At 51.6% G+C, this 27,386-nt stretch overlaps 1 protein-coding gene across 13 annotated transcripts in view; it reads right to left on the reverse strand.

Moving 5' to 3' along the window:
* LOC143833494 (uncharacterized) overlaps positions 1-27,386 on the reverse strand; it is a 79,928-nt gene that overhangs the window by 9,593 nt on the left and 42,949 nt on the right. For 5 of the 13 annotated variants that reach the window (XM_077329367.1, XM_077329365.1, XM_077329363.1 and 2 more), the window contains 12 exons: positions 26,624-26,928; positions 23,858-23,943; positions 23,106-23,146; positions 21,843-21,986; positions 21,537-21,671; positions 18,152-18,202; positions 17,499-17,567; positions 16,605-16,682; positions 15,284-15,349; positions 13,769-13,825; positions 12,705-12,791; positions 7,890-8,054 (listed from right to left, as the gene is read on the reverse strand). In XM_077329367.1, the coding sequence (XP_077185482.1) occupies positions 7,890-8,054; positions 12,705-12,791; positions 13,769-13,825; positions 15,284-15,349; positions 16,605-16,682; positions 17,499-17,567; positions 18,152-18,202; positions 21,537-21,671; positions 21,843-21,986; positions 23,106-23,146; positions 23,858-23,943; positions 26,624-26,928 (1,284 nt within the window). The remainder of the gene's footprint in view (positions 1-7,889; positions 8,055-12,704; positions 12,792-13,768; positions 13,826-15,283; positions 15,350-16,604; positions 16,683-17,498; positions 17,568-18,151; positions 18,203-21,536; positions 21,672-21,842; positions 21,987-23,105; positions 23,147-23,857; positions 23,944-26,623; positions 26,929-27,386) is intronic. The other 8 variants (XM_077329366.1, XM_077329371.1, XM_077329368.1 and 5 more) reach the window with 8 other exon arrangements.

Here is a 27,386-nt window from a genome sequence, read left to right on the forward strand (position 1 = left end):
CTGACGATGGCCGAACAAGCTTGTTCGACGAAGGTCTTGGTGATAGCAAGGTTAAGAGCCAGGGAAACGCACAATGGCTACTGATGAAGGAATTCTCAAAAACAAGCGGTTTTCTTAGGGTTTGATTTGGCTTTGTGTGTTAGTTTCATACATCCTTATCTACTATTCCGCTTAATATTTGTGAAACAGCCCTGGGGGCGGAGAGTGTCCTGGCTGCCCGAGTTGGAATAGGGCCAATCAGCTTTGCTGGCCGCATCCTGGTTGGCCCTGCACCTATGGCTCCCACCTTCCCTCCCTGGAGGCTAGCCACTTTGCTCTCAGACATTGCAGGAGCCAGCATCTGAGAGAGAGACACAGAGAGCCCTTCCAAACCGCAAACGAGCCCTCATTACCTGGTATGGCTCTTGCTGCGAGGGAGAGAGAGACAGAGAAAGCCACCCAAACGAGCCCTGATTCCCTGCTACAAACAGCCCTGATTACCTCCTATGGCTATTTATTAGCCGTAGACATTTATGGACATATTAGTGATATCACCATATATGGCGACACCAGCCTGCCTCCCCCCCAAACAGCCAATGATGGTGGATGGCCCAGGCTAGTTTGACCTCATCAGATCTCATAAGCTAAGCAGGGTTGGCCCCGGTTAGTACTTGGATGGAGACCCACCGAGGAAGTCCAGGATCACTACACAGAGGCAGGTAATGCTAAATTACCTTTGCTCATCTCTTGCCTTGACGTGGAAGGCCCAGGCTAGTTTGACCTCATCAGAGCTCCGAACTTAAGCAGGGTCAGTCCTGGTCAGTATTGGATGGAGACCCAAGGAAGTCTCCAGAGAGACTACGCAGAGGCGGGAGATGGAAAACCAACTCTAAATGTCTATTGCCTTGAAAACCATATAGGGTCGCCTCCCGCGGGCTTTGACTTCACGCCGCTTTTCACAGAGAAGGCACTGCTTGCTTAGTTAGTGATCGCATGGCTTGTATGTCGTGTAGCCAGGAGATCCGAGGACTGTCTGGCAGCCAGGCAAGGGGCATTCAGAGGTGGCTTGCCCTTGCCTGCCTCCACATCATGACCCCTGGTGTTCCTCAGAGGAACTCCACCCAAATCCTTGGAGGTCTCCCATCCAAATACTAGCCCAAGTCGGCCTTGCGTAGCTTCCAAGGTCTGGCAGGATGGGGACTGCCTACGCCACTTAATGTGTTGGCATCAGAGAAGCCTGCAGGAGAGGTGAAGGAAAGCATTAGCCCATTCAACTCCTGGACAGATGTGGTGGCAGAGGTGGGGTAAGCAGGGAGGGAGGGTATCGTTCCCTCCGTCACACCCGCCACTTCAGGCGACTGCCTCCCCCTTGCAAATAAGCCGGCCCAGCCAGTGATGTAATCAGGTTGTCGTGACAACCTACCTTGCCCTCCCCCCTACAAATCAATGTTCCCGCTACTATTTCCCCTCTCGTCCACCCCCCCCCCCCAAGTTCCGAGCAGAGCTGTTCACATCCTGAGCGGAACAGAACTCCCGAATTTTAAAAAGTCTTCTGAGCCCTTTGTGATCAATGTTTAAAGTTAACCTCTAGTTCAGTGGTTCTCAACCTGGGGGTCACGACCCGTTTGGGGGTCGAATGACCCTTTCACAGGGGTTGCGGCAGAGGCTTGGCCGGGGGGGGTACCATCCACACAACAGCCTTGCGGGGTAGATCGAGAGAGAGCGTTCGTCTGTCTGGAGCAGCGGAAAAGAGCGAGATCGGCATGGTGGGACAAGAGGCAGAACTGGACTGAGAAACCCCAGGGAAAAACCAATTTATATACCATCGTGAACAATGGATCTTCGTGCCATGGGTCAGTTTCGGTTTAATTTCTGGGAAAGAACCCTTGCATAATTTTAGGGTTGGGGGTCACCACAACAGGAGGAACTGTATTTAAGGGTCACGGCATTAGGAAGGTAGAGAACCATTGCTCTAGCTGGAACACAAGAATTCTTCTGTTAACAGCCAGATTGACTGACCCGCATGTTGTTGTATTTTTCTCCTGCCAACCACAATACTACGAACAACAATTTCACTTGGCCCCCCCTCGGCACAAATACGCACCCACTGGAACGGAAAAAGTGCCTATTACATCAGCACCTAGAGACTACTGCTTGGATGACAGCCGGGCGGACTGATTTTAACAGGTATCAATTACGATGCTTTAATTGACTGACAGTACGTTGGATTGCACTCGACAAACTAACGAATGGTTTTAAGATGGAATGTGTGGGAAACCACCCAGAGCTCGCTCGCTGGGAAGGGCGGTAAAGAAATCCCGTACACAAACACACAAACGCACAAACAAACATCCCCCCAGTGTGTATGTCCGCTCTGTCATCGTAATTTTAAACGGGGGCAACGGGCCGCCTGAGATTCCGCGCGGCTCCGGATGGCTGCTGAGCGGGGCTTCCAGCGTCCGCAAGCAGCCGCCTGCCCGCGCACACGGCTAGAAACGCAGCTGCAGCTCAAGCTCACGAGAGGAGACAGTCCCCCATCTCCCACAAACCCCTGAAAAGCGCTCTCAAAGGGAGCTGCCTTAAGGCACGGTTTACAAAGAAGAAAATCCCGATGCCTGGCATGTTTCACGCTGATTCGCAGAGCCCTCTCTTCAGCCAAAAGTGGCATGGAAGGTAGCATGTATGTCACACATGAGATGCACTCTCTATGCCAGTGGTTCTCAACCTGGGGGTCAGGACCCCTTTGGGGGTCGAATGACCCTTTCACGGGGGTTGCGGCAGGGAGAGCAGCTTGGCTTGGGGGGGGGGGGGGACTGTTGCCGCTTTTCCTGAAGGCGCCCGCCAATTTATATACGATTTATAACCAATTTATATACAATCCTGAACAATGGATCTTCACGCCATTGGTCAGTTGCGGTTCAATTTCTGTGAAAGGACACTGGCCTAATTTAATGGTTGGGGGTCACCACAATAGGAGGGACTGTATTAAAGGGTCGTGGCATTAGGAAGGTTGAGAATTGCAGCTCTATGCAGAATATAACAATGGCTAAGAGTGGTCTTCCTAGAGATTACGTATTTTAGGTGGTGCTCCAAAAAGAAACACCATGCCAGTATTCGTTGGGGCTACACCTAACAGATTTCCCTTGACCCCCCAGCCGTATTTCATAATGGGTTTTAGATAAGAGGGCATTATTTAATATTATTGACCACGGAGGAAGACCCAGTAGGGTCGAAACGCGTTTGGTCTGTTCATGTGCGGTTAGATCTGTATGGTTTTCTTTCTATAGTTTTTACTTGGTTTTTAACCTAACATTGGTGCACTTTAATAAATAATTGTTAACATTTTATATTGTTTTATAGCTCGTGATTCTACAGTGCCACCGGGATGGGGGAGGGAAGAGAATGCGGCATTCAGATACAAATATTCCATTTCCTGAGGACCTCGGCTTTCGCTGTGAGCGAGTGGTCTGTTAAGCCTGTCTTTACGACTTAAGAACATGCCCGAAAACTGTGCAGAAGAAATGTTTTAAGAGGTGGGGGCAGACTTCCTGCTTCCCTTCCTGCTAACGAAGCAAGAACGACGCAAAACGGCACAAGCCATGCAAGAAAGATGCCATGCAGATGGGCGTGATGAGTATAACTTAGGGTACAATGTGGATTGTCTATGCTCAGAATTCCACCCCTATTTCTAGCATGTCAGAGTTCACAGTCCTGACGACCCAGCTGCTTTCTTTTTTAAGTCTTTTTTAAGTCAAGCCTCCTGCTTGCCTCTTCTTGTGGGTGTCCGAACTGTTAAGAAACAAGCAAGTGTGCCGACTTTCAGTGGGCATCTTTGTGCAAAAGGAAATCGCAAAGGCAATCTTGCAAGTCAGTTCACGAGAATTATGATTCCGCACACGCGCGCACCATTCGCAAGCCTGTAAAGGGTACATTTGAAACACAGAGAGGAGTCCAAATTAGCCAAATGCTGCCCTCAAACTGGCCATGCATGGGAAGAAAGATTGTCACTCACCACAGGTGACCACATAGAACCACAGAATCATAGAGTTGGAAGGGAGTGCTTTACTGGCCACAGGTGAAAGTATTATTTGGTTACTTTACACAATGTTGTTGCTTTATTATAGACTATAATAATTGCAACCACTGAAGAAGTAACTGAAAGCGGGATTGAATACCTGGGACCCCGTTCTGGTTGCAAAACCATTTAAATAACCTAGGACTGCATTTTAAAAAATTTCAAGAAGATACCACTTTTTCCTATTGGGTTCGTTTAACTTTCAGATGTATTTCTACGAGAAACCAACGGTGTTTCTTTATATGGAACACATTTATTGGTGACGTGAATATATGATCGTCGACCTGCCCCCCCCCCCAAATAAATGGCCAATGGGGGGATAGGAAGGGAAGGGACCCTGTGTACCTAGCTATGCTTTCCAGTCATATTCTGCACAATCGCGCCACTTCTGGGGGGTCTCGTAGCCTGAAGAACATTTCAGGGGCTTCTCAATGGTAAAATAATTGAGAAAGGCTGCTTCAGAGTATGAGTTTCACGACAGAACTTCTTAAGCCCTCCAAATTCCCCACTCCTATCTCCAACAGGAAGAGCCTCTTGTGGCGCAGAGTGGTAAGGCAGTGATATGCTTTCTGAAGCTGTCTGCCCATGTGGCTGGGAGTTCGATCCCAGCAGCCGGCTCAAGGTTGACTCAGCCTTCCATCCTTCCGAGGTCGGTAAAATGAGTACCCAGCTTGCTGGGGGGTAAACGGTAATGACTGGGGAAGGCAGTGGCAAACCACCCCGTACTGAGTCTGCCATGAAAACACTGGAGGGCGTCATCCCAAGGGTCAGACATGACCAAAATGGCTTCCTAACCCATGGTAATATGCTAAACGCTCAAGAGAAATCCAAGTTTGGGCAAGACACTAAAGATGAAGGCTTGAATGTTCAATGGCCAATATAGTATTAATCGGTTTCAAGGTTAAAGGGAGCAATCAACATGGAAGGCGGAGCTTTAAGTGAGCAGACCGAGTTTGAACAATCACAAAGCAAAAAGATCATTTGCTACAATGGATATATGTTGCTTCTTAAATTTGAAACTGAAGAAGTGGGAAATGCGTCATGAAATAGATGTAAAATTTTAGAGAGCAAATACCTATGTTACAATGGGAACAGTTATGGGGAAAACGAAATGAGTCTACTGCCGATCAGATGTTAAGAGAAAACTGGTTGAAAATGTTTTTTTACGATGGTACCACTCCTAAGGATACTGAAAACCGGTCATGGGAATGTCAAGAAACAGATGGCCTTTGTTACCATATGGGATGTCAAAAAAAAAAAAAAAATCTGGAAGGAAATACATGGAAAAATGCAAAAATGTTCTAAAATTCAAATTCCCAATAGTCTCTAAGAATAAGCCAGAGGGAATTTTACCCTATCAACTACCAAAAATCCTGGAAGAGATATTTGAGTACATGGTGACTGCAGCTATGATTATTTATGCCACAAAATGGAAAATTAGCATAATATTCTGAAAACAAATCAATTTCAAAGTTTGAGGAGCAGGAGGTAAAACTTATAATGAGGAACGTTTTTGTTTAATGTATAACTATATATAAAAATATGAGCCTCTTGTGGCGCAGAGTGGTAAGGCAGCTGTCTGACAGCTTTGCCCATGAGGTTGGGAGTTCGATCCCAGCAGCCGGCTCAAGGTTTTGACTCAGCCTTCCATCCTTCCGAGGTCGGTAAAATGAGTACCCAGCTTGCTGGGGGGTAAACGGTAATGACTGGGGAAGGCACTGGCAAACCACCCCGTATTGAGTCTGCCATGAAAACGCTGGAGGGCGTCACCCCAAGGGTCAGACATGACTCGGTGCTTGCACAGGGGATACCTTTACCTTTACCTTTATATATAAAAATAAGCTGTATCATAACAATTTATATCTGCATTATCGTCCTCCTTGTGATACCTGATTCATCCTGAATATTATTCTGAAATATCTGTTCCACTTAATATTTCTGGTAAGGGCTTGGAGAAGGAGCGTGTCTCATGGCTTATGTGCCACTCGGCGCTTAACACCCACTCAGGGCAGTTGTCCTGCCCCTGAGTGCCTCCTCCTCCAATCTGCTTCCCTGTTTGTCCAGTGGCCAGCCAATCGCCTTCCGTCCCCCACCCCTGACCACCCCCTCCTCCTTCCACTTCCCTCCGAGGCTTGGAGGCTGCAGATCCCTGCTGTGTGAGTGCTGCTCCCACCAGTGAGTTCCCTGCCCGGGGCTTCCAGCCTGCAGCCTTTCCAGATCCTGGGGGGAGGCCATCCGCAGAGTTCTTTCACTCCACCCCCCTAATCTAGCGTCCATTGTATTCCTGAATGCAACGGGCTTGGTCCCTAATAGTATAATATCATCTTTGTTCAAATGCTAACGTGGATCTCTACAAATGTGCAATGGAATACGTAGCCATAACGGTCACATCGCAATAAACCTTGCTAAATATTAATATTAAGATTCAGATGAAGAGGAGACAGGGAAAAACTACATTAAGAATTTGAGGAGGAAAAGAGGACATGTATTAATCTGTCTTGCGTTGCATTTTACAATGCGTAATACTTCCTATATTGTTATGTATAATCTCTTTTTTTTCCCCGTTTGTCTATTTCTTTGTTTAAAATGTTTTTAAGGACAGACTTTAGGCACACTCAGCCCATAAAGTTTCTTCATCTAAAACTCCTTTACTAGTTCTGTTGAAATATTACATCCACAGCAGCTCGGCAGCCAGGGAAGAAAAAGGTATTATGATCTTCGGAGGCCCTGGTTCCATATTCTTCCCCTTCTCCCAGAGGCAAGATACACAGCTATGCACGGCCTTATCTGTGGTTGCCCCAAGACTTCGGCACCCCTTCCTGGCTTCATGTGCTAAACTCCTACATGGTAAGCTGGATGGGTGGGTGGGTGGATAGATGGATGGATGGATGGATGGATGGATGGGTGGGTGGGTGGATGGATGCATCTATGGATGGGTGGATGGATGGATTGATGGATGGGTGGGTGGATAGATGGATGGATGAATGGATATGGATGGATTGATAGATGGGTGGGTGGATGGATGGATCTATGGGTGGGTGGGTGGATAGATGGATGGATGGATGGATATGGATGGATTGATAGATGGGTGGGTGGGTGGGTGGGTGGGTGGGTGGGTGGGTGGATATATGGATGGATGGATGATGGATGGATGGATGGATGGATGGACAGATGATGGATGGATGGATGGATGGATGGATGGGATGGATGGTTCTATGGATGGATCTATGGATGGATGGATGGATGGATGGATGGATGGATGGATGGATGGATGAATGAATGAATGAATGAAACTGGCCAACAATAGGTTTAAGAGGCATAGGGGGGAAAAGCTCTTTGGCTAAAGAATATTCAGCTTACATTACAAGACTGAACTTACATGTCCAGAGGCAGGGTACTTCCACTTCCCTAATCTCTGAAAACCGGGGGAGTGAGTAATTTTGCATACCCAGCTTGTAAGCTTTCCGACAGTATCTCTTCCTGGCTTCTGGACTACCTGGATCCTCGATCGGACCCGGCAAAGCGTTCTATTACAGATTAGATGCGAGGTCACACAACATGCATCAGAGAAGACGAGACAGCGAGGGGACCACCACACCGGCACATGCTGGGGTGAGAGCTGAGATGGGCAAGGTTCTCGGGGCAGTCTGGAAAACTCATCTAGCCCTTAATATCTACGGCGAACCCTGGGGGGTTATAAGCGCAGTTTAATGCATGTTAGATGCAAAGCAAGCGGTCTTGCATTTAAGCGGGGAGAGAGAGAGAGAGAGATTGAGGAGGCGGGTCAAGGAGATGGGAAAGCGCCAGGAGGGGGGAAACAAGGAGAGGGACCAACCATCGCAAAATGGAGGCACTGTCTCCAGCGGCACTTCTGGCGCTTGAGGTTACCCCCGCCGAACTTGGGCTTGTCCCGGCAGAAGTCGCAGCGGCCGCAGTCGGTTTTCAGCTGGCAGGCTTCACAGTCGCCGCACTTCCGGTTCCGTCGGCTCTTCGTGGTGTGCTGCGTGGGTGGGGGGGGGGGGAAAGCAGTCAGAACCAGGAGGAACCGCGAAGGCTCTACCGTCAACGCTCAGCAGCGCAGGCTCGGGGGCTTAGGTGGACACCGAAACGCGCCACGGGAGCCTTCGCGGAATTCAGAAGCGACGGCGATGAACGCACGGGAGAGAAAGGCGAGGTGTAAATCAACTAAATACATAAATAAGTAGTGTGCTCATAGAGAGGCCTTCTCTACTGTGGCTCCCGCTTTACTGGACGGCCTGTCGGATGAGGTTAGGAAGCAACGTTGCCTCGGATTTTTTCCCACCCCCCTGACTGGGCAGGGTGGTTTACACCCTGAGCAGAATAGAACTGCTGTGATCTTAATACTAAGAGCCTCTTGTGGTACAGAGTGGTAAGGCAGCAGACATGCAGTGTGAAAGCTCTGCCCATGAGGCTGGGAGTTCGATCCCAGCAGCCGGCTCAAGGTCGACTCAGCCTTCCATCCTTCCGAGGTCGGTAAAATGAGTACCCAGCTTGCTGCTGGGGGGTAAACGGTAATGACTGGGGAAGGCACTGGCAAACCACCCCGTATTGAGTCTGCCATGAAAACGCTGGAGGGCGTCACCCCAAGGGTCAGACATGACCCGGTGCTTGCACAGGGGAGACCTTTACCTTTAATCTTAATACTGGTAATGGGCAGTGCGGGACCCTAAGGGGTTCCAGAGTGCCACTGAGCAGAGCTCCCTGTGTTAGAGGGAAGACTGTTAAGACTGCGTCCATTCACCTGACATTCTGCAAACTACAGAATATTCAGGAGGATGTAACAGGGCTACATTGCACTGCAGGGTGTCCCAACCAAGGATCCGGGAAACCCTGGGGTTCCGCGAGAGCTCCCCAAGGGTTCTGCGGCCTTTCCCAGAAGTTCGGATGGCTGCTGACACTGCTAGACGTCCCTGGAACCTGTTTTCTCTGTTGCTCAACAGGCCGAGTCTCTTTCACTCCAATGGAAATGGTCAACAATTACTTGTCTGGCAGGCTTACTTCTGCGCCCACTCCCAGGGTCCCTCAAAGCCTGAGGAATGCTGCAGGGGTTCCTCCGCATTCGGAAGTTTGGAAAAGCCTGTTATAATGGAATGGTCCGGAAAGGAGGCTTTAACGGAGGAGAAGGGCCTGGGGACTGCACCGCTGTGTCTGCCGTTACATGAATTATTCTGCTATATATACGTTTTGCATCATTTTATGTATTGTGTTAATATGCTTTGCTTCAGATTTCTGCCTGGATTCAAGTTGTCTAGTGCAGGGGTAGTCAACCTGTGGTCCTCCAGAAGTCCATGGACTACAATTCCCATGAGCCCCTGCCAGCAAACGCTGGCAGGGGCTCATGGGAATTGTAGTCCATGGACATCTGGAGGGCCACAGGTTGACTACCCCTGGTCTAGTGTATTGACTCATAATGTACAAATTGCCTTCGGTCTCAGTAAGAAATCCAGACTATATATATGAGAGAGAGAGAGAGAGAGAGAGAGAGAGAGAGAGAATGTTGCCGAAAACACACACACACAAGTTGTCATGCAGCCATGATCTGTTTGACCAAAGTCCCAGAACTCCCCACGGGGAACTGACCTGAAGCTGCCTTGCTCATTCCTCCTCCCTTCTGTTCCCACACTCTGAGGCCATCCAGCTCCTTATATTGTGCCCCGTTGTTGTGGTTGTGTCCTGCCATCTGGAGGTGTCAACTGCAAACTGTACTACCCTTTGATGAAACTTAATTGTGTTCAGAAGGGGCGGGGGGTTGCTTCTATAACTGCTTTCAGTTTTTGCTTGTCTGCGTCTTCGGCAACACGAGAGTCTTGTGAAGCCGTTTGTACTCTCCTGAATAAACTACTACGTTTCTAGCCAGAATGCTGAGTTGGCTTTCTTTGTGAGATTTGCCATGGTGGTCGTTATCAATCTTAGGACCTTTTGCCTAAAGCGGGTGGGCCTCCTGCAGGACTCGCTAGAGACCGCGTGAAGCTAGTTTCACAATGCCAGTCAGTCCCAGAGTGTTTTGTGTTTGTGTGTATGTGTGTGTGTGTGTGTTTTGCTGCTAAAGATCCAGGGCCAGAGGACTGACTCCAAATCTTCATTCCCAAGACTGCCAAGTGGGCAGCTGCATTTTTCAACTCAATGCTATGTCATCTGGTCACAACAGGAGGTGGCTGGGTGGGGACAGGGTACATCTAGAGCAAGGGTAGTCGAACTGCGGCCCTCCAGATGTCCATGGACTACAATTCCCAGGAGCCCCCTGCCAGCGAATGCTGGCAGGGGGCTCCTGGGAATTGTAGTCCATGGACATCTGGAGGGCCGCAGTTTGACTACCCCTGCTCTAGAGTCTCCCAGATGTTCTGAATTTTTGCGGGCTTTGTGCACACGCAGACTGTGACCCGCTCAGCAAGGCCTCACAAAACGCTGCTGGCAGCTAGGTTTTGAGACAAAGACCAACCACCTCCAAAAACCATCTCAATAGCAAGCTTTGTATCTCTTCTCAAGGCCAGGCTAATCACTGTAGAGAAGATGATCCTTCACTCAACTGTCCAGCACGTTTCCTGCCTTGCGTGGCTTCCAAGCTACTAAGTGTATACCTGGCCAAGAGCCACAACCCAAGAGATTTCTTCAACAAGATGTTCCACATCTATTGCTTAAGCCAGTGGTACCTTCCTTCCCTTCCTACCACCAGCATTACTACAGCTCACTTAAATGTCACGTTTTCCTTCATCTTGATTGGGACATGGTCTCTAAAGCCCTGTTGGGCCGGATTGCAGGAGGTAAGCAGTGCATGTGATCCACAAAGCTTCCATGGCCGTTTACAGGAGGAAGAGAGAGGAGAGCCATTTGGAGAAGGAGAAGACAAGCAAGCCATTTGAGTGAACTGTGGAGGGGCAACCCAGCAAGGAACAGAGATTTGGAAGACTTAAGGTACTAGAGAGGCTTCAGGAAATACTTTGACTGATCAGTGGGAGGAGAGAGAGAGATGATAAAGTCCTGGGCATGTGGAAGGAGGGTCTCTTTGGGGCTGATTCTATTGAGGCAGATGGAGACCTCTGCTGGGGTCTGCTGGAGGTGGCCATTGACATGTGCAACGCTGCAGGTCCGAGCAGACTCCAAAAGAACAGGAGCCTTTCAAAACCATGTTAATTTTAAAGCTTAAGCGCCTGCATCAAATTAATATCCTCTTGGGCAGGGGTGGCCAATATCCATGGACTACAATTCCCATGAGCCCCCGCCAGGGGCTGGCAGGAGTTTGGGGGAATTGTCGTCCACGGACATCTGGAGAGCCACAGTTTGGCCGCCCTTCCTCTAGGGCATGGCCAGAGGAATTGTGACTTACACTTTTCTTTTGGATCCCTTGCTCAGTCTGTTGCTGTGCTGAGAGTATGTGAAAGGACATTTTCTTTTGAATAAACGCGTTATGAAGTTTAATGCTGGTGGCAGTTCTCTGCATTACACAGATCTTTACTGTCGCGGACCCACTGTTGTGGCAGGAAAAGGAGAGGAGAGGAGAGGAGAGGAGAGGAGAGGAGAGGGGAGGGGAGGGGAGGGGAGGGGAGGGGAGGGGAGGGGAGGGGAGGGGAGAGGGGAGGGGAGGGGAGGGGAGGGGAGGGGAGAGGAGAGGAGAGGAGAGGAGAGGAGAGGAGAGGAGAGGAGAGGAGAGGAGAGGAGAGGAGAGGAGAGGAGAGGAGAGGAGAGGAGAGGAGAGGAGAGGAGAGGAGAGGAGAGGAGAGGAGAGGAGAGGAGAGGAGAGGAGAGGAGAGGAGAGGAGAGGAGAGGAGAGGAGAGGCTGTCTGTTGGCAAGTGGCTACTTCCCCAGTGGTGTGCAAGACACTAAGCTGTCCCTGTGATAACCAGATAACTGGCTAGCAGGAGGACAGCTGCGAGGGCAAAGCCTTAGAAGGTAAGAAGGTAACAGGTAAGCTGGGAACTGGTCCTCTCAATGGACAATATCTAAAGCAGGGGTATTTAACCTGTGGTCCTCCAGACGTTCATGGACTACAATTCCTACGAGCCCCTGCCAGCATTTGCTGGCAGGGGCTCGTGGGAATTGCAGTCCATGAACATCTGGAGGACCACAGGTTGACTACCCCTGATCTAAAGGGCCAGGTGATAGCAGTGGTTGAATCAGGAGAAGGAGAGAACACCTTCTGCACGTTGGGAAAGCCTGGTGAGTGGCATGTGCAAGGTAGAAATCTTGGATGGCCACCGGTGACCTGGTGACCTTGGAGGACCAGATGGAACACAGCCTGCAGGTCAGAGTGGAGCCAATCCGCCACACATGCATTTCAAGAATTGCTACATGATAACCTGATCTCAGGGGAACAAGGCAGAGAGACAGCAGTGAACAACTAAGGTCCATATCAGAGCTTGGGGCAATGCGGAATGAGCTGCCAAAGCCCCTACCCTTCCTCTCCCATCTGCTCCCAACCTGGATGGTTTCTGTTGCCTCACTTTGAGTGTGGCCTTCTTCGAGGACTCAACTGGTTCCCACAATGTGGCTGATAGAGAGACAGCCTTGATCTGTGACCCTCACACAGACATTAAAGGCTTTCCAAGTTACTCTTCTGGGGCGTTACTCCCCGAGGTCAGAGTTCAGCCCTTCCGAAAACAAGCCCCCTGACAAAGCGGAAGAAGCATTTACCACACTGTTCTTGAGCTTGGCTGTGGGATGCTTGGGTGGACGGCCAGCCTTCTTCTGCTCTTTCCCTGTACCCAACTGCTTCTTCTGCTGGAAGGAAAAGAGATGAGTCAGGGACAACGGAGGAGATGGCCTTTACTAAATTAGTCAGTGAAGAAGGGGAAGGAGGAGAAAGAGAAGAAGGAGAAGGAGAAGGAGAAGACTTGCTTTTCTCTCCCCAAAAGAGTCTCAAAGCAGCTTCCAATCGCCTTCCCTTCCTCTCCCCACAAGAGACACCCTGTGAGGGAGGTGAGGCTGAGAGAGCCCTGATATTCCTGCTCAGTCAGAACAGCTTTATCAGTGCTGTGGCGACCCCAAGGTCACACAGCTGGCTGCATGTGGGGGATCACTCCTAACCACTACACCAAGCTGAGGGGCTGTTTCATCCATACCCCACCACCTGTGCATCTAACACAGCCCTTCTCAACTTTTTTACCATTTAGAAACCCCTGAAACCTTCGGGCTTCGAGAAACTCCAGAAGTGACGCAATCGTAAAGAATATGACTGGGAAGCATAGCAGTGTACGTGCCGACTTGGGACCCCCTCCCTTTCCCACCCCCTCCAGGGCCATCATTGGCCACTGGGGAGAGGAGAGGAGGGGCAACATGACCGTTTATGGTTATATCACTGATAAATGTTTAATGAATTTAAAATATTGATAAAAAATTAATTACCCCCACATTCAGGAAACCTTTCCAGGGTTGTCGAGAAGCCCCAAGGATTCAGGATAAACAGTTTGAGAAAGCCAGATCTAGCCTATTCCCCACACAACCTTCCTTCCTCCTTCCAAATTCTGTAGCTGGGCCGATACTCTAGGCCAGGGGTAGTCAAACTGCGCCCCTCCAGATGTCCATGGACTACAATTCCCAGGAGCCCCTGCCAGCATTCGCTGGCAGGGGCTCCTGGGAATTGTAGTCCATGGACATCTGGAGGGCCGCAGTTTGACTACCCCTGCTCTAGGCCCCCATTAAAAAATCCAAAGCCGATGTCTGTACCGCAGAAACTTCGCCCTCTACTGTGTACTCACCCTACGCCGTACTGCGGGGACGCCTCCAGGATCCCGTTCCATGGTAGGCTTCCATTTCTAGAATTGAGAGAGAGAGAGAGAGAAGGGATTGTCTTTCAGAAATTAAAGGCATCAGGCTTTGGACACACAAAGAAACCCCAGGGCAACTAGCAACCGCAGGGAGGGTCAGAAGAAAGAGGGCGTTGAAACATGGTTGAGCTGGTTCCTCTGGCCCAGCTCCTGCGTAACCAGTCAAAGAAGCCAAGCATAATCCTTCCCAAGGAGCTCCTAATTTGATAACACTCTTTTGTGCGGCCAAACGAGAAGACGGTAAAAGACGCAAGCGCTCCACAGAATGTGCCCCCCGTACATTAGGGAGGACATGGACCACTAACCAGCTATCAAAAATGGAAAAATACTTAAATTTAGACGGAGAGGTTTGTCAGCTCTGTCACTCCGAGAGGCAGGAAGATTGAAGCAGGGTGTCTTCCAAGGCGCAGGACAGGAAGTGAAATTTAAGTCCTGCCTCCCTGTTAAAGTGGCGGGAAAACACCCACCGAGACGTCGTCCTGGATCTCAAGGGAGAATTAGTGGTGCCCTCAACACCTGCTTCACGTAACTTGTCCCACCTTAAGATGTGGAGGGTGTTGTAAAATATCCATCTCTACTTTTTGGCCTTATTGGAAGACAGTGGGGGGGGGGGGTTGTGCCCATGCACAATAGAACAGACACCGCTGTTGGGAATCGTCACAGTGACATCAACAGCGACGGTGACATCTTCACATAAGAGAAAGAAGAGTTGGCTTTTATACCCCGCTTTTCACTGCCTGGAGGAGTCCCAAAGCGGTTTACAATCTCCTTCCCTTCCTCTCCCCACAACATACAACTTGGGGGGGGGGAGGGGAGGCTGAGAGGGCTCTGAGAGAACTGCTCTGCGAGAACAGTGCGATCAGGGCTGGGACTAGCCCAAGGTCACCCAGCTGGCTGCACGTGGAGGAGTGGGGAATCAAACCCGGCTCGGCAGATTCGAAGCCGCCGCCCTTAACCACTGGGCCAAGCTGGCTCTCAAATTCGACTGGCGACCGGTATATCCGAAAAGTCGACAAGCTGATCGATACCCGGGCTCCCAAACCCAAATGAAAGACTTTCATTCAAAATGGGGTACCTGTCTGCGGAGGCAGGCCTTCCCCACCACACACACACACACACACACACACAAAACAAAAGGTAGAGACTGTACAGCAGGGGTAGTCAAACTGCGGCCCTCCAGATGTCCATGGACTACAATTCCCAGGAGCCCCTGCCAGCATTCGCTGGCAGGGGCTCCTGGGAATTGTAGTCCACGGACATCTGGAGGGCCGCAGTTTGACTACCCCTGCTGTACAGGCATATACGATATACACCGGCGCAGAAGTGTTGCGTTCTTATGAGTACAAACTGGCCTTCGTCTTCTGCCCACACGCAGCCCCACGTACCCTCCAGCTCCCTAAAACCTGCACAAGCATCCCTGCAAGCCAGAGCATGCAAACCACTCACAGTGGTGGCAGAACGCCTCCGACGTCGGCAGCCTGGGGCCAGCTGAGCCTTGGGAGGGGGCCCATCCTGACAGCCAGAGAGAGCGACAGAAACAGAGAGACAATGAAAGTCAAGAGAGAAAGGGTGAGGATACATTCCGAGACGGCGCAGGGGCCGGAAGGGGGTCGAATCGGAAAGCTCGGCACGGAAATACCAGAAGCACCCTCCTCTAATAGCCCATCCTTCCCCTTAGACCCAGGGCGGGTGACATCAAAATCAGGCAGTATATTCAAATTCGAGCAATAAAGTCAACGAAATCAATCTAAATTAGGTTTGCAAAATTAATTTAGGTCAAAAAGCTGTCTCTTCATTATAGTTAAATGCCTCTGAAAGGGGAAACTGGCAAACCTGCTAAACAGAAGAGCTTTGGAAGAATTTTACTATCGCTGGAATTGGGGTTTTGTTTAGAATTTCAAAATCAGTAGTGGATATTTTATTCTTGTGGTATCAGACAGATCCTTTCTATCCAGTATTTCTAACAAGCTTTAAGAGAAATATCTATTGGAGCGAGAGACATTTTGTACATTTTGAGAAATGTAACTTCCCTTGTTTTCTACTCTGTACATTAAAATCAGATTTATATTTTTAAAAAGCCACCGAGACGGGCTCAGTTGGCATTTGGCAGATTTCTTTAAGATGGTACTCTTTTTTCAGAGAGGGAGGCCAGGATTTTGTTGACATTTGTTTCCTGGCATCAGCTGTAGGCCTAGCTCAGGGGTAGTCAAACTGCGGCCCTCCAGATGTCCATGGACTACAATTCCCATGAGCCCCTGCCCGCGTTCAGGGTAGGGCGGTGAATAAAAATGAAAATGAAAATGAAAATGAAAATGAAAATGAAAATGAAAATGAAAATGAAAATGAAAACAAACACAAACATAAAAATACAATATAAGAAAGCAGCCAGGAACACACATCAAACGTGGTGTGCGTTAGCCCAACGTTTTAGACTTCTTTCCCGCTTGGCCAAAAGAGACTCAGCCAGCCCTGCCACAATCCTTGTATAAATATTTCCTCAGAACCTCCTGCAGCACAGACACCTTCCGGGTTGTATTCCTGGAAACGGTACGTCACTGCTGCCTCACTGAATCACACAAGTGACGTGACTAGAGAGAGGCAGAGCAGCACTGTTACACTTCCTGGGGTGACTACCGCACACAAATCGAGATCGAGAGCCGGGGATGAAGGGCGGGGGCGTGTGGTGGCCCACTGTGTTACAACAACACCCCAAGATTTCGTCCCGCCAGATTCTACAGGAAGTCGGTTATTTCACGCCCACACTCACTGTGGGCACCGGTGGTGCTGCGGACAGCTTCTTGCGGCGGCGCCTGGGGGCCCTCTGGGCCTTGGGAGGGGGCCCGTCCTGGCAAGCAGAAGGAAAGAGGAAAAGAAAAGAGGGGAATCGGAAGTGCTCAGCGGCCAGACTTTTCAACCCCAGGCACACAATCCTAACAGGCTGCTGTATTTGTATCCTCTCCTCTAAAGGAGTTCAGGGAAGCATGCACAGAAATGTCCCCATGTTACACTCCTGATAATCCTGTTCAATAGGCTCGACATAAAGAATGCAAGAACAAAGTCAGCCAATGTTGTCGACAGCTAGTCAGTTCTCTGTGGTTCTCCCTCTCACATTGACCTTTCTTATCCTGCAATGGCCTTGATATCTATAGTCCCGGAGTCTAGGGTTCCCAGATGCCCACTTAGGGCAAGAAGACCTCCAAGGTCAATTGCGGCACTTGCCCACCGATGGCCAAAACTGGGGCCAGGCAGCACAAGAATCAGGCCGGGAAAAATGAAAAAGCAAAACAAAGCCAAATCAGCTTACAGGACGTTCTGACCATAGAGTCCCCCCCACCGGTGATTCCTAGAGCGACCCTGCCACTCCCAGGAGCCTCTAGGAATTGCCAGGAACTCTATGGTAAGCAGCTACGGCCTCATTTTTCTCCCGAGACGCTGCCCCAAGAAAGGCCCTCCCACCAGTTGCCGGGCAACCTCCAACTTGATCCAACAGGCCCTGGTGATACCCAGTCGCGGACTCCGCCCCACAGCATCGTGGCATTGGGGTGGAGAGAAAGGGAAGGGAAAAAAAATACTCAAGCCCTCGATTGGTCTGCATGAGAACACACACACACACAAAGACCTGTCCCCACTCCAAACCGCAACCACAACGGGAGCCACTCACTGTTGCTGACGCAGGCCGCTTCAGCTGTTGTCGTGCTGACGTGGAGGCATCCTTTGGTGGGGACGCTTCCTGGTATGAACCGGGAAAGAGCCGGGAGAGGCTGTTAGGCACAGCCCTCGTTTCGGAGGCGGGGGTGGAGGAGAGGACACAACAACACAATATCTACTCAACGCCACACGGAGAACAACACCAGGCCATGCACAAGGCTCCTTCCGACTCACCATCAGTCACACTCACACCAGACTCTGAGCCAATAGTCAGAGCCCAGCGGCATGAAGAAGGAAGCTTTCTAACATGGTGCCAGGGGACATGCTTACCCTTCCCCATGTGCGAAATCAGGGGTAGTCAAACTGCGGCTCTCCAGATGTCCGTGGACTACAATCCCCAGGAGCCCCTGCCAGCATTCGCTGGCAGGGGCTCCTGGGAATTGTAGTCCAAGGGGATCTGGAGGGCCGCAGTTTGACCACCCCTGTGCTAAATAATCTAAAGAAAAAGGGAACGTGCAAGAGGCCGGGAAACCTGATTCCGAACAAAATCAAAGAAGGCATCTGCGTACAACACTTCGAAACCACGACAAAGGGGAGAGCAGGCCGAGGGAATGGAGAAGAGTTAGCAAGGAGACCCTTAGGTGGAGAAGCCTTGCATTTACTCACCACCACAAGCTTCTTGGAGGTGTAGCCGTCCTTCTTGGGAGGGATTTTTTTCTGGAAGGAACAAGGGTCGGTTACTGGCAGAATCAGAGCACAGGCCTCAGCCGGCATCCCGGGATGGGGTGTCCCAGAGGCAGAGAGCAGCAATTTGTCTCCGCAGAACTTTCCCGTGCCTAGATTCCTGCTCTAGGATGGGGAAGATGGGGGCACCAAGATCAAGGTTGAAGAGAACTGCTAAAGCAACTTTTCCTACCGGTATATGACAATCTCACACCATGGGTAAGTCTTTTAGCGTTCCGCAGGGCCTGCAAAACGGAGCTCTTCCGCCAGGTCTATAGTTGAGGCCGAGCGGCAAGGAAGATCATGCCCCACCCCCACCCCCGGTGGAGTGGCAGTAGCAAATGTCATTGGCACCCTCTTTGCCCCTTTCCCCTCTGGATTAATTGGGAGATTTTGGGTCTGGGTAGAGTTTTTTGTGCTGCGGCATCTTGTTTTATGGGGTTGACTAGTTTCAAAGCCCCTTTATAAAAAGGGGCTTTGAAAGGGGAGAAGGGGGAAGGGTAAGGGACACAGTCCCACCCACCCCCTGTCCTAGAGCCTCCCCCCGAAAAGTGGCGCCGCAGTCCTCTTTCCGAAGGCGAGTGAGAACGCGAGGTATACTCACCGGCTTCGCGCTGTTCCTGCCCGTTAAAGGCGCGGGCGTGGCCGAGGAGGCCGGGCACCATGGAGTAGACACGGGCCAGAGAGGCGCCTGCTGGCCAGCCCCCTCGCCGAGGCTTCTCAGCGGCTGTTGGCTGGCTCGCGGACGCAGCTGCTGCTGCTGCTGGGGCTGGTGGTTCCGGCTGCGGGAAGGCAGCTCGGACTCCGTCGCTGAGGTCCGCTCGTCGCGCCGTGGGTGGAGGCGAAGGTCCGTAGGCGAGGAGACGCGGGCCCGGAGAGGCGGCAGCTGGGCAGCCCCTTCCCCGACGCCTCTCTGCTTGTTTTCTATGGGGGAGGCCGCTGCTGCTGGGGAACAGGGAAGGGCCGCAGGAAGGGCGCGAGGCACTTCCTGTTTCATTGTTCTCCGTCGGGCGGCGGGGCCTTCGTCGGGCAGGGTTTGTTTTCGGCGGATCTGTGAGGCAGCGTGGGCGAGGAGACGCGGCCCCGGAGAGGCGCCTGCTGGGCAGCCCCTTGCCCTACGCTTGGTTTTCTTCGGCCTTGGGGGACGCGGCTGGTGCTGGGGCTCGGGGATCCGTCGGGCGGCCGTTTTTGAGAGTGTCTGTGGGGCGGCGTTTTTTTCTCGGCGGCTCTGTGAGGCGGCGGCCCCTGGGCAGTGAGCCCCCGACAGCCGCGCTCCGCGCGACTGCCGGGGCGCCTCTCGCCGTGTCAGGCCGCCGGGCAGGGAGCCCCCGGCAGCCGCGCGGAGCGCGGCTGCCGGGGGCTCCCTGCCCGGCGGCCTGACACATCGGAGGCGCTGCTGGGGCTCAGGGATCCAGGCGCGGGAAGGGCGCGAGGCACTTCCTGTTTCGTTGTTCTCCGTCGTGCGGCGGGGCCTTCGTCGGGCGGGGTTTGTTTTCGGCGGCTCTGTGAGGCAGCGTGGGCGAGGAGACGCGGCCCCGGAGAGGCGCCTGCTGGGCAGCCCCTTGCCCTACGGTTGGTTTTCTTCGGCCTTGGGGGACGCGGCTGGTGCTGGGGTGTCTGTTGGGCGGCAGTTTTTTCTCGGCGGCTCTGTGAGGCGGCGGCTCCTGGGCAGTGAGCCCCCGGCAGCCGCGCTCCGTGCGACTGCCAGGGCGCCTCTCGCCGCGTCAGGCCGCCGGGCAGGGAGCCCCCGGCAGCCGCGCTCCGCGCAGCTGCCGGGGGCTCCCTGCCCGGCGGCCTGACACATCGGAGGCGCTTCGCGCCTCCGATGCGTGAGGTCAGCAGCAAAGGAGCAACTGCGAGCCGCGCTGCGCGCGGCTCGCAGTTCCTGGGGCTGGGATTCGGAGGGACCAATTGGCAGGCGCTGCGCGCCTGCCAATTGGTCCCTCCGATTGTCTGTCCAGAGGAAGGGTCCAACCCGGACCCTTCCTCATCCCGGACACATCCCGCCCTAGAACCCCTTAGCGTTTTATTTAGTCCGTGGCGCCCGTGGCGCCACGGGCGGTGTTAAGATATTTATTGTGTGAGCCTCTTGTGGCGCGGAGTGGTCAGGCAGCAGAAATGCAGCCTGAAAGCTCTGCCCATGAGGCTGGAAGTTCGATCCCAGCAGCCGGCTCAAGGTTGACTCAGCCTTTCATCCTTCCGAGATCTGTACAATGAGTACCCAGCTTGCTGGGGGGGGGGAAGGGGGTAAACGGTAATGACTGGGGAAGGCACTGGCAAACCACCCCGTATTGAGTCTGCCATGAAAACGCTAGAGGGCGTCACCCCAAGGGTCAGACATGACTCGGTGCTTGCACAGGGGATACCTTTACCTTTATTTATTGTGTATTTTATATTGTATTTGATATTGGTTTTTAAGGTTGTTTGGGGGTTTTATATATGTTGTAACCCACCTCAAGCCTTCGTGGGGGAGGCAAGTAAGAAATTACATCATCATCATCATCATCATCATCATCAAGTACAACTGAGCACCCATTGGCATATAAGAAAAAACTCTTCTTCTAGTTATAGCAAATAATATGAAATGGGGAACTTTCGGGACAAATGCTGGAGGAGAAGGAAACGATTCATTTATTTATTTTCTTAGATTTTGAAACTGCCCTCACATCTTCACAGCTATGAAGGCTAGAAATCGGATTCGTTTTAAAAGGATCCTCAAAGTGAACACTGCATTTTGTGACGTTTTGAGCTCTTGTGGACATCAAGGTTTTCCCCACGTTAAATGCAAGTTGTGTGAGAGGCCCCAGATATGAGGCACGTCACATAATGGTGCTCGGGGGAGGGGGAGGAAGTGACATCACAGCATGAAGTCAGATGTCTAGGTGCTGAGCTCTCGCTTTTAACCTTCTCGCTTTTAATAATTAAACCGTCCCCTTCGCCTTCTCAAATGGGTAAATCCCAGCACAGGAAAGGAGGGTTCTTCAAAAACTTTCAAAGCGTCTTCCCCTCAGCTGATGAAAGGGGTGGGAAACAAGGCTTGAGTGGGGAGGAAGGAGGAGGGGATGCTCTAGGACTCTTGGATGCTTAGGGCTGATCCTGCGTTGAGCAGGCGGTTGGACTAGATGGCCTGTCTGGCCCCTTCCAACTCTATGATTCTGTGATTCTGTGATACAAAATAAAGGTCCAAGAAGGGATGCTGCGGCTAACTTTTTAAGTCACAGATCTCGCCTCCATTGTACTTTCGCCCTTGCTTCCGCTATCCCCCCTCTCCCCACCGTCACCGCGCCGGATTCCTTTCCGGGGGCGCAAAACCGAGTCGAGAGCGCACCTTGCGTTTGAGGCAGCGGCGCTTCAGACATTTCCACTGGCGCTTCATGCCCGGCTTCTGCCGCCGCACGCAGATGTGACAGTTCCCGCAGTCCTCGGTGATTTTGCAGGCCTGACACATACCACATTCGAGACCCTGCAAAGAGGTACGGGGGGAGGGGGAGGGGGAAAGGGGAGAGACCGTCAAGGCTTCCGGCACCCGGGCAGGGGGAGGGGTGGGGGGGGGGGAAGTCCAGGCTGAGAATAAGGAATGGCAGAAGCGGAAAGGGACCCAGGGGAGGGGATAAAAGCAGGGAGTAGCTGGTACCTTTTTGACAATCTTCAGGCATCGTCGCAGCAGGCATTTGATGCCAATGCGGAGCTCGGGGCTCTTGGCTCGCACGACACACACTCTGCAGATGCCGCAGTCCTGAGACATCTGGCAGGCTTGGCACACCCCACAGCCAACTTGCTGCAAGGGCAGAGGGGGAGGGGGTTGGGGTGAGCAGGGATCCAGGGAAGGCAACGTCGTGAGCCTGCCGACGCTTCCACAACGGCACGCCTTTCGAGCCCAACCAGCCAGCCTACTTCCGCCGGGCGGAAAAGCCGGCTCCGCTCGGATCACCCGGCCTAACCGCCCCCCAAGCTGTGCACAAAGGATGCCTCCTGAAGAGTCGCAAATGGGCCCAGTGGGGCCGGGGGGGTAGCGGCCGCTTTCCAGAGTCGCGGACCCGGAGAAAGGTCTGGCCCAGAAGCGGAAGGCTCCTGTTGTGGATGGGGGGATGGCAGTCGTGTAAAACGTGTCCTCTGCCAAAGTTATGGCCCCCCTCTGAAACATCACCATCACAGTATTCAGCTTCTATATGCAGCTCCCAGTAGACTCCTCGCCCAGGGATCGGCCATGCCCACATTACTCTGCTTTCAGCAGAGCTGCAGCAGCAGGGGCTTGACCGTATAAACGTCTCCAATGCAGAGCTCAGAGGCCCCAACACCTGTTGGCCACACACAGTGGTACCTATCGCTCAACCTTATTTTGTTTTAAGAGTGGCTGTTTCCGGCTTGGGGGAGTGGCCCATCCCACTGCTGGACCAATGGGGAAAATGGCAATTAAAAGCCAGCATCTCCTTCCGCTACCTAGATGCTCAACCGCTCCCTTAAACCCCGTCCGCGTATGCACACAAAGGAGGATTTCAAGGTACCAGCGATGACGCACCTTGAAATCAGGGCTTCTGGTTAGCCGACTGAGCTGTTCCTTTAAATACCCCTGCATGCTAACTCCATGAGAGCTATATTGGTCTACTGGTATGTGTCATCCGTTCAGGAAATCCCATTCTTGCACAGACAGGGTGGGAGCCGGACTAAACGGGCAACCTGTCCCGATTCCCTCCTCTTGTGTCGTTCCTTGGGGTCCTCTCTTCCCCAGGATACCCGCTTTCACAGAGAACAGTGGGGTGGCAGCAGAAGAAGGGAGGCAAGAAATTCCCATTCTGCTGATAGCACATTTAGGCTGGATCTGACCTACTTTTTCTGACCAAAGAAAATTGTCAGGGTGCCGTCGCTCGAGACCAAAAGTTAAGGGTCTAGGTCTCACCTTGTAATATCTCTGCTCCCGGTTGAAGTCTCTTCTCTGAGCTGAACAAGGGGAGGGGAGAAGGGGGGGGGAGAAAATTCAGATGTGAGCGAGAACGTGATCAGGAAAACGTTTTTCACAGTCAGAGTAGTTCAGCAGTGGAATAGGCTGCCTAAGGAGGTGGTGAGCTCCCCCTCACTGGAAGTCTTCAAGCAAAGGTTGGATACACACTTTTCTTGGATGCTTTAGGATGCTTAGGGCTGATCCTGCGTTGAGCAGGGGGTTGGACTAGATGGCCTGTATGGCCCCTTCCAACTCTATGATTCTATGATTCTATGATTCTATGATTCTATGATTCTATGATTCTATGATTCTATGATTCTATGATTCAGCCCTACCGAGGAACTCAGCTTATGCGGACAAGAATCCAAGGAAAGGATAAGCAAAGAGAGCAAAGTGTCGGAATCGCCGCCAATCCAATGCTCCCACGCCCAGCGTCTTGCCCTGCTCTCTACCACCCCTGAGACACGGAAGGCGCCCAATGTGCAGTGAGTGTAACCACAGCAGTGCTGAGACTGCCAAGACCCTTCGCTGATAGACCACGGGTGTTTTCCACGTAAGGCATGTGAACAAAAGCCCTAGGGCCTTTTATTTTACCAGAATGGCCTCTTAGCTCCTCCTCAAAGGTCACAATGGCTTTCTAGAGCAGGAAAGCAACATCGCTTGGACCTGACCCTCCCCCCACCGTCCCTGCCGCCGCCCCGGGCACTAACCTCTGCAGTCGGGGCAGAGCCAACGGCAGCGCCTCTGGGATGGAAGCATCACTCCTGGGAACTGGCCTTGACAGCTGGCGCAGCACCTGGAAGGAGGAGAGACGTCAAAGCTGTTAGAAGCAGGGGAGATCCGTTCGCTCATCAGCAAGGCATCTTTGGCCCCCCTAGGTTGGCTGTGCCGAAAGTAACTGTAACACAGCGTGGGCAGGTGAAAGACCCCCAGGCAGGGCAAGGGGGCAAGAAGCCCCTGCATGATGCTCTGCAAAAAAGGGACCCCAGGGAAAGTGCCTGACACTGGGTTGCTCAAGGAGGGATGCTCAGAAAGGGACGGGAATTTGGGGGATGTGTCTGGCAGAGGCACGAGACCTGAACTTCCGCTTCTCTTCCAGTTGCAGGTAGGAAAAGCCCGGACACAGCCAGAGGTGTTGGCCTTTGGGCGCTTCCGGCTCTTACACGGGCCCAACCCAGTGAATACAGGTTCAGACCAGGATGCTTAAGTTGTATTTTGTTCAGTGCTGGTGGAAGCTGGGGTCAAGTCACAGCGACTTATGGCAACCCCCTTGTGGGCTTTTCAAGACAAGGTTTTAAGTACACTCTTTGCAGGGAATGCCATCGTGCACTTTGCATAAAGAATGCACTTTACAAAAAGTATGCACTTTACAGAGTGCCATCATGCACTTTGCATAAAAAATGCACTTTACATAAAGTGACATCATGCATTTTGCATAGTGCCAATTTATGGTAACCCTATAGGGTTTTCAAGGCAATGGTTTGCCATTGTCTGCATAGCAACCCTGGACAACCTTGTTGATCTCCCAATCAAGTATTAACCAGGGCTGACCATGCTTAGCTTCTGAGATCTGACAAGATTGGCCTAAACTGGACCATCCAGGTCTGGGGCTCTTTTGTTTATATGCTGGTATTTTTGAAAGCCAGAATGGGTCCCCCTTGGGGAGAAAAGCAGGATTATAAATGTCCAAGTAAATAAGTGCATTTTGGAATCTGTTTAAAAGCTCATCTCACCACCAAAAGTCACGGACTCATCTTTGGAGAGAACAAGAAGTGAATACAGACGCCTAGACCCTGACTGACATCTCCCCATGTCTTCTTAGCCATTGTTGAAGCCCCCAACTACCAAGGGAGCTGGATTGCACACATTCCTGCCTGCTCTGACCTGGATAACCCAAGCAAGTGTGATAACATCAGATCTGAGGCTAATCCGGGTTGACCCTGGCTAGTACATCAATGGGAGCCAGGCGAGGGCAGACCACTTCTGAACGCCTCTTGCACCATATGGTGTTGCCGTAAGTCAGCTGTGACTTGATAGCAAAAAAAAAAAAGATGGGAGAAGCCAACAAGTGCAGAAACCATCTCATCACCAAGCAAAACTCCTGATGTGTTTCAAAACATGGCACGGATTACAGATCAAGGTTTTCTTCAATGTTGTTCAGCTTTTTAGACATATGAGCACCCGGACCAATGTGTGCTCTCTCTTCTAGAAGGTTGGAAGGTTCCGCATATCAACCACCGGCAGGCGGTAGCTCTTCAAGATCTCAGGCGGTATATCTCAACAGCCGACGCTGATAATGGTGTGCTCTCTCTCAGGTCATCCAAGCTTATCTTATGTTTTTGGTTGTGCAGAATGCAGTGGGATAAATTAAAACACTGAGGAAAGGAAAGATAATATGGAATAGGAGAGGGTGGCAGAGGAGGAGGTTTCAAGATCGCCCTTTTTTGTTCCCGACCGAGGACTGCAATTCGGCGCCAACGAAATCACGGTGTCAACGTCATCTAAGGCAACCTTCCTCCGAGTAGGGTGCTTTTTGTCAAGGTGCTGCTCAATCAACTTAAGCAAACATTAAAATTCACACACTCAGACTCAAGAATATGATTTCGACCATTCACAGGGTAACACACGTTTGTTTTCGAGTGGAGAGAGCTGTGCAGAGCAGCAACAGCTGAACGCTCTTTCAGAAGCGCTTCTGAATAGGCTTGGAGAAGAAACATAGGGGCAACCAACCAGGTTCTTGGAGCTTATGGGGACCAGGACAGCAGTTTAGCCCTCCAATGATATTTGCACTTCTCCTTTTCAGGCACAGCAGATCAGCATTTTGGGTATTTTTGTCACGTTCCGGCCGAGTTCCCCAATAAGCAGACTCTGGGTTGAAGAAATCTCTTTATTGAAGGGTTAACGAAGCAGGTACATGAAACTCTTTGCCAAAACTAAAGTTAGCGGAAGCCCGCCTAGCTTTAAAGCTATTCCCAATCCCCCGCCCCAAGCAACCTTTGGCGTCATAAACCTAAGTGCAATAACTCACAGGTCCCATGCCAAAGACCTGCCAACATAAAGTGAATAAAGATATACCTAGAGTAGCACCCCTGGAGATTTACTGCAAACCTCCCTGGGGTTACAGAGTTAACACAGTATAGTTCACATTTCCTAGCTGCCCCTGTTCTTTGGTCAAACATAATGAAATTCTGAGGGCTAATACATACCATAGAAAATACACAGGATAAGTGCAACATTGATGTCAAAAAATGCAACACAGGGCACGGAAACATGGCAAGTACGTGTGACAACCGAATCTTGATGATTTTAAACTCTGCGGCAGCATGCCTCTGGAACAGATGTGAACAAAGTTCTACCCTGCAGGAGTGAAAGACGGCCAGCAACGGAAGGCTCTTCCTGCCTTCGCATTTAAGGGTACCAAGGGAGGGAAGCTAGAGATTGCAACAAGGAGGAAAGCGGGTGACAAAAAGACTCACGCAATAGATTCCTCGGGGGTGATTTCTAGCATGGTGGCATCTCCCACTTTGCCCTCGGCAAGGATTGGGGGAGGGTGTTTCCGACGCCGTCGTTTGTGGGGTTTGGGGGGTAACGGATCCGCGGGAGCCAGAGGCTCTGGCTGCTGGGCTGGAGTACTGGCAGGGGGCTCAATCGGCATCTCCAGCTCTAGCTCTGGAGGCTTCTGGTCCGGAGGTGGCTCAGATTCCTGCAGGTCAGGTGGCTTCTTGAGCGGAGGGGCGGCTTCTGGCAGAGAAGGAAGTCGCCTCTTGCTACCCTTTTTGACCTGCAGGGGATGGGGACAGACAGATGGGGCCGTCAACCATGTGATGTACTTTGGCCAAGCAAGAGAATTGTCAACATTTAGGCTTCTGGCCACTAAGAAGGGAAGGAACGACAGATGGGAGGAGACGAGATTCTCCTTAACTCTGGAGAAACATGGGGCCAACACATAGGAGGCCCACCTGATAGAAATCTCCATCAACCTCCCAATGGGTTTGGGAGGCCAACCACTCAATAAACAAACTCTCTACTTTCCAAAAGCAATTTTCTCCTCCTCTCCTTCTCCTCAGCTTCCCTTCGGTCCCAATCCCAAAGACCTTCCAACCGCTCAGCAGACAGATGAGGCATTTCTCCTACCTCGTTCGTCTCCTACCCTCTGCCGCGGGCTGAGAGAAGAAATACTAACAGGGAGAATGGCCGCTTTTGTTCTCTCACCAGCCTAGAAACCCAAGATCATGTCCT

Source organism: Paroedura picta, chromosome 3, assembly GCF_049243985.1.
Source record: "Paroedura picta isolate Pp20150507F chromosome 3, Ppicta_v3.0, whole genome shotgun sequence".
In the NCBI taxonomy this organism is placed as follows: Eukaryota; Metazoa; Chordata; class Lepidosauria; order Squamata; family Gekkonidae; genus Paroedura; species Paroedura picta.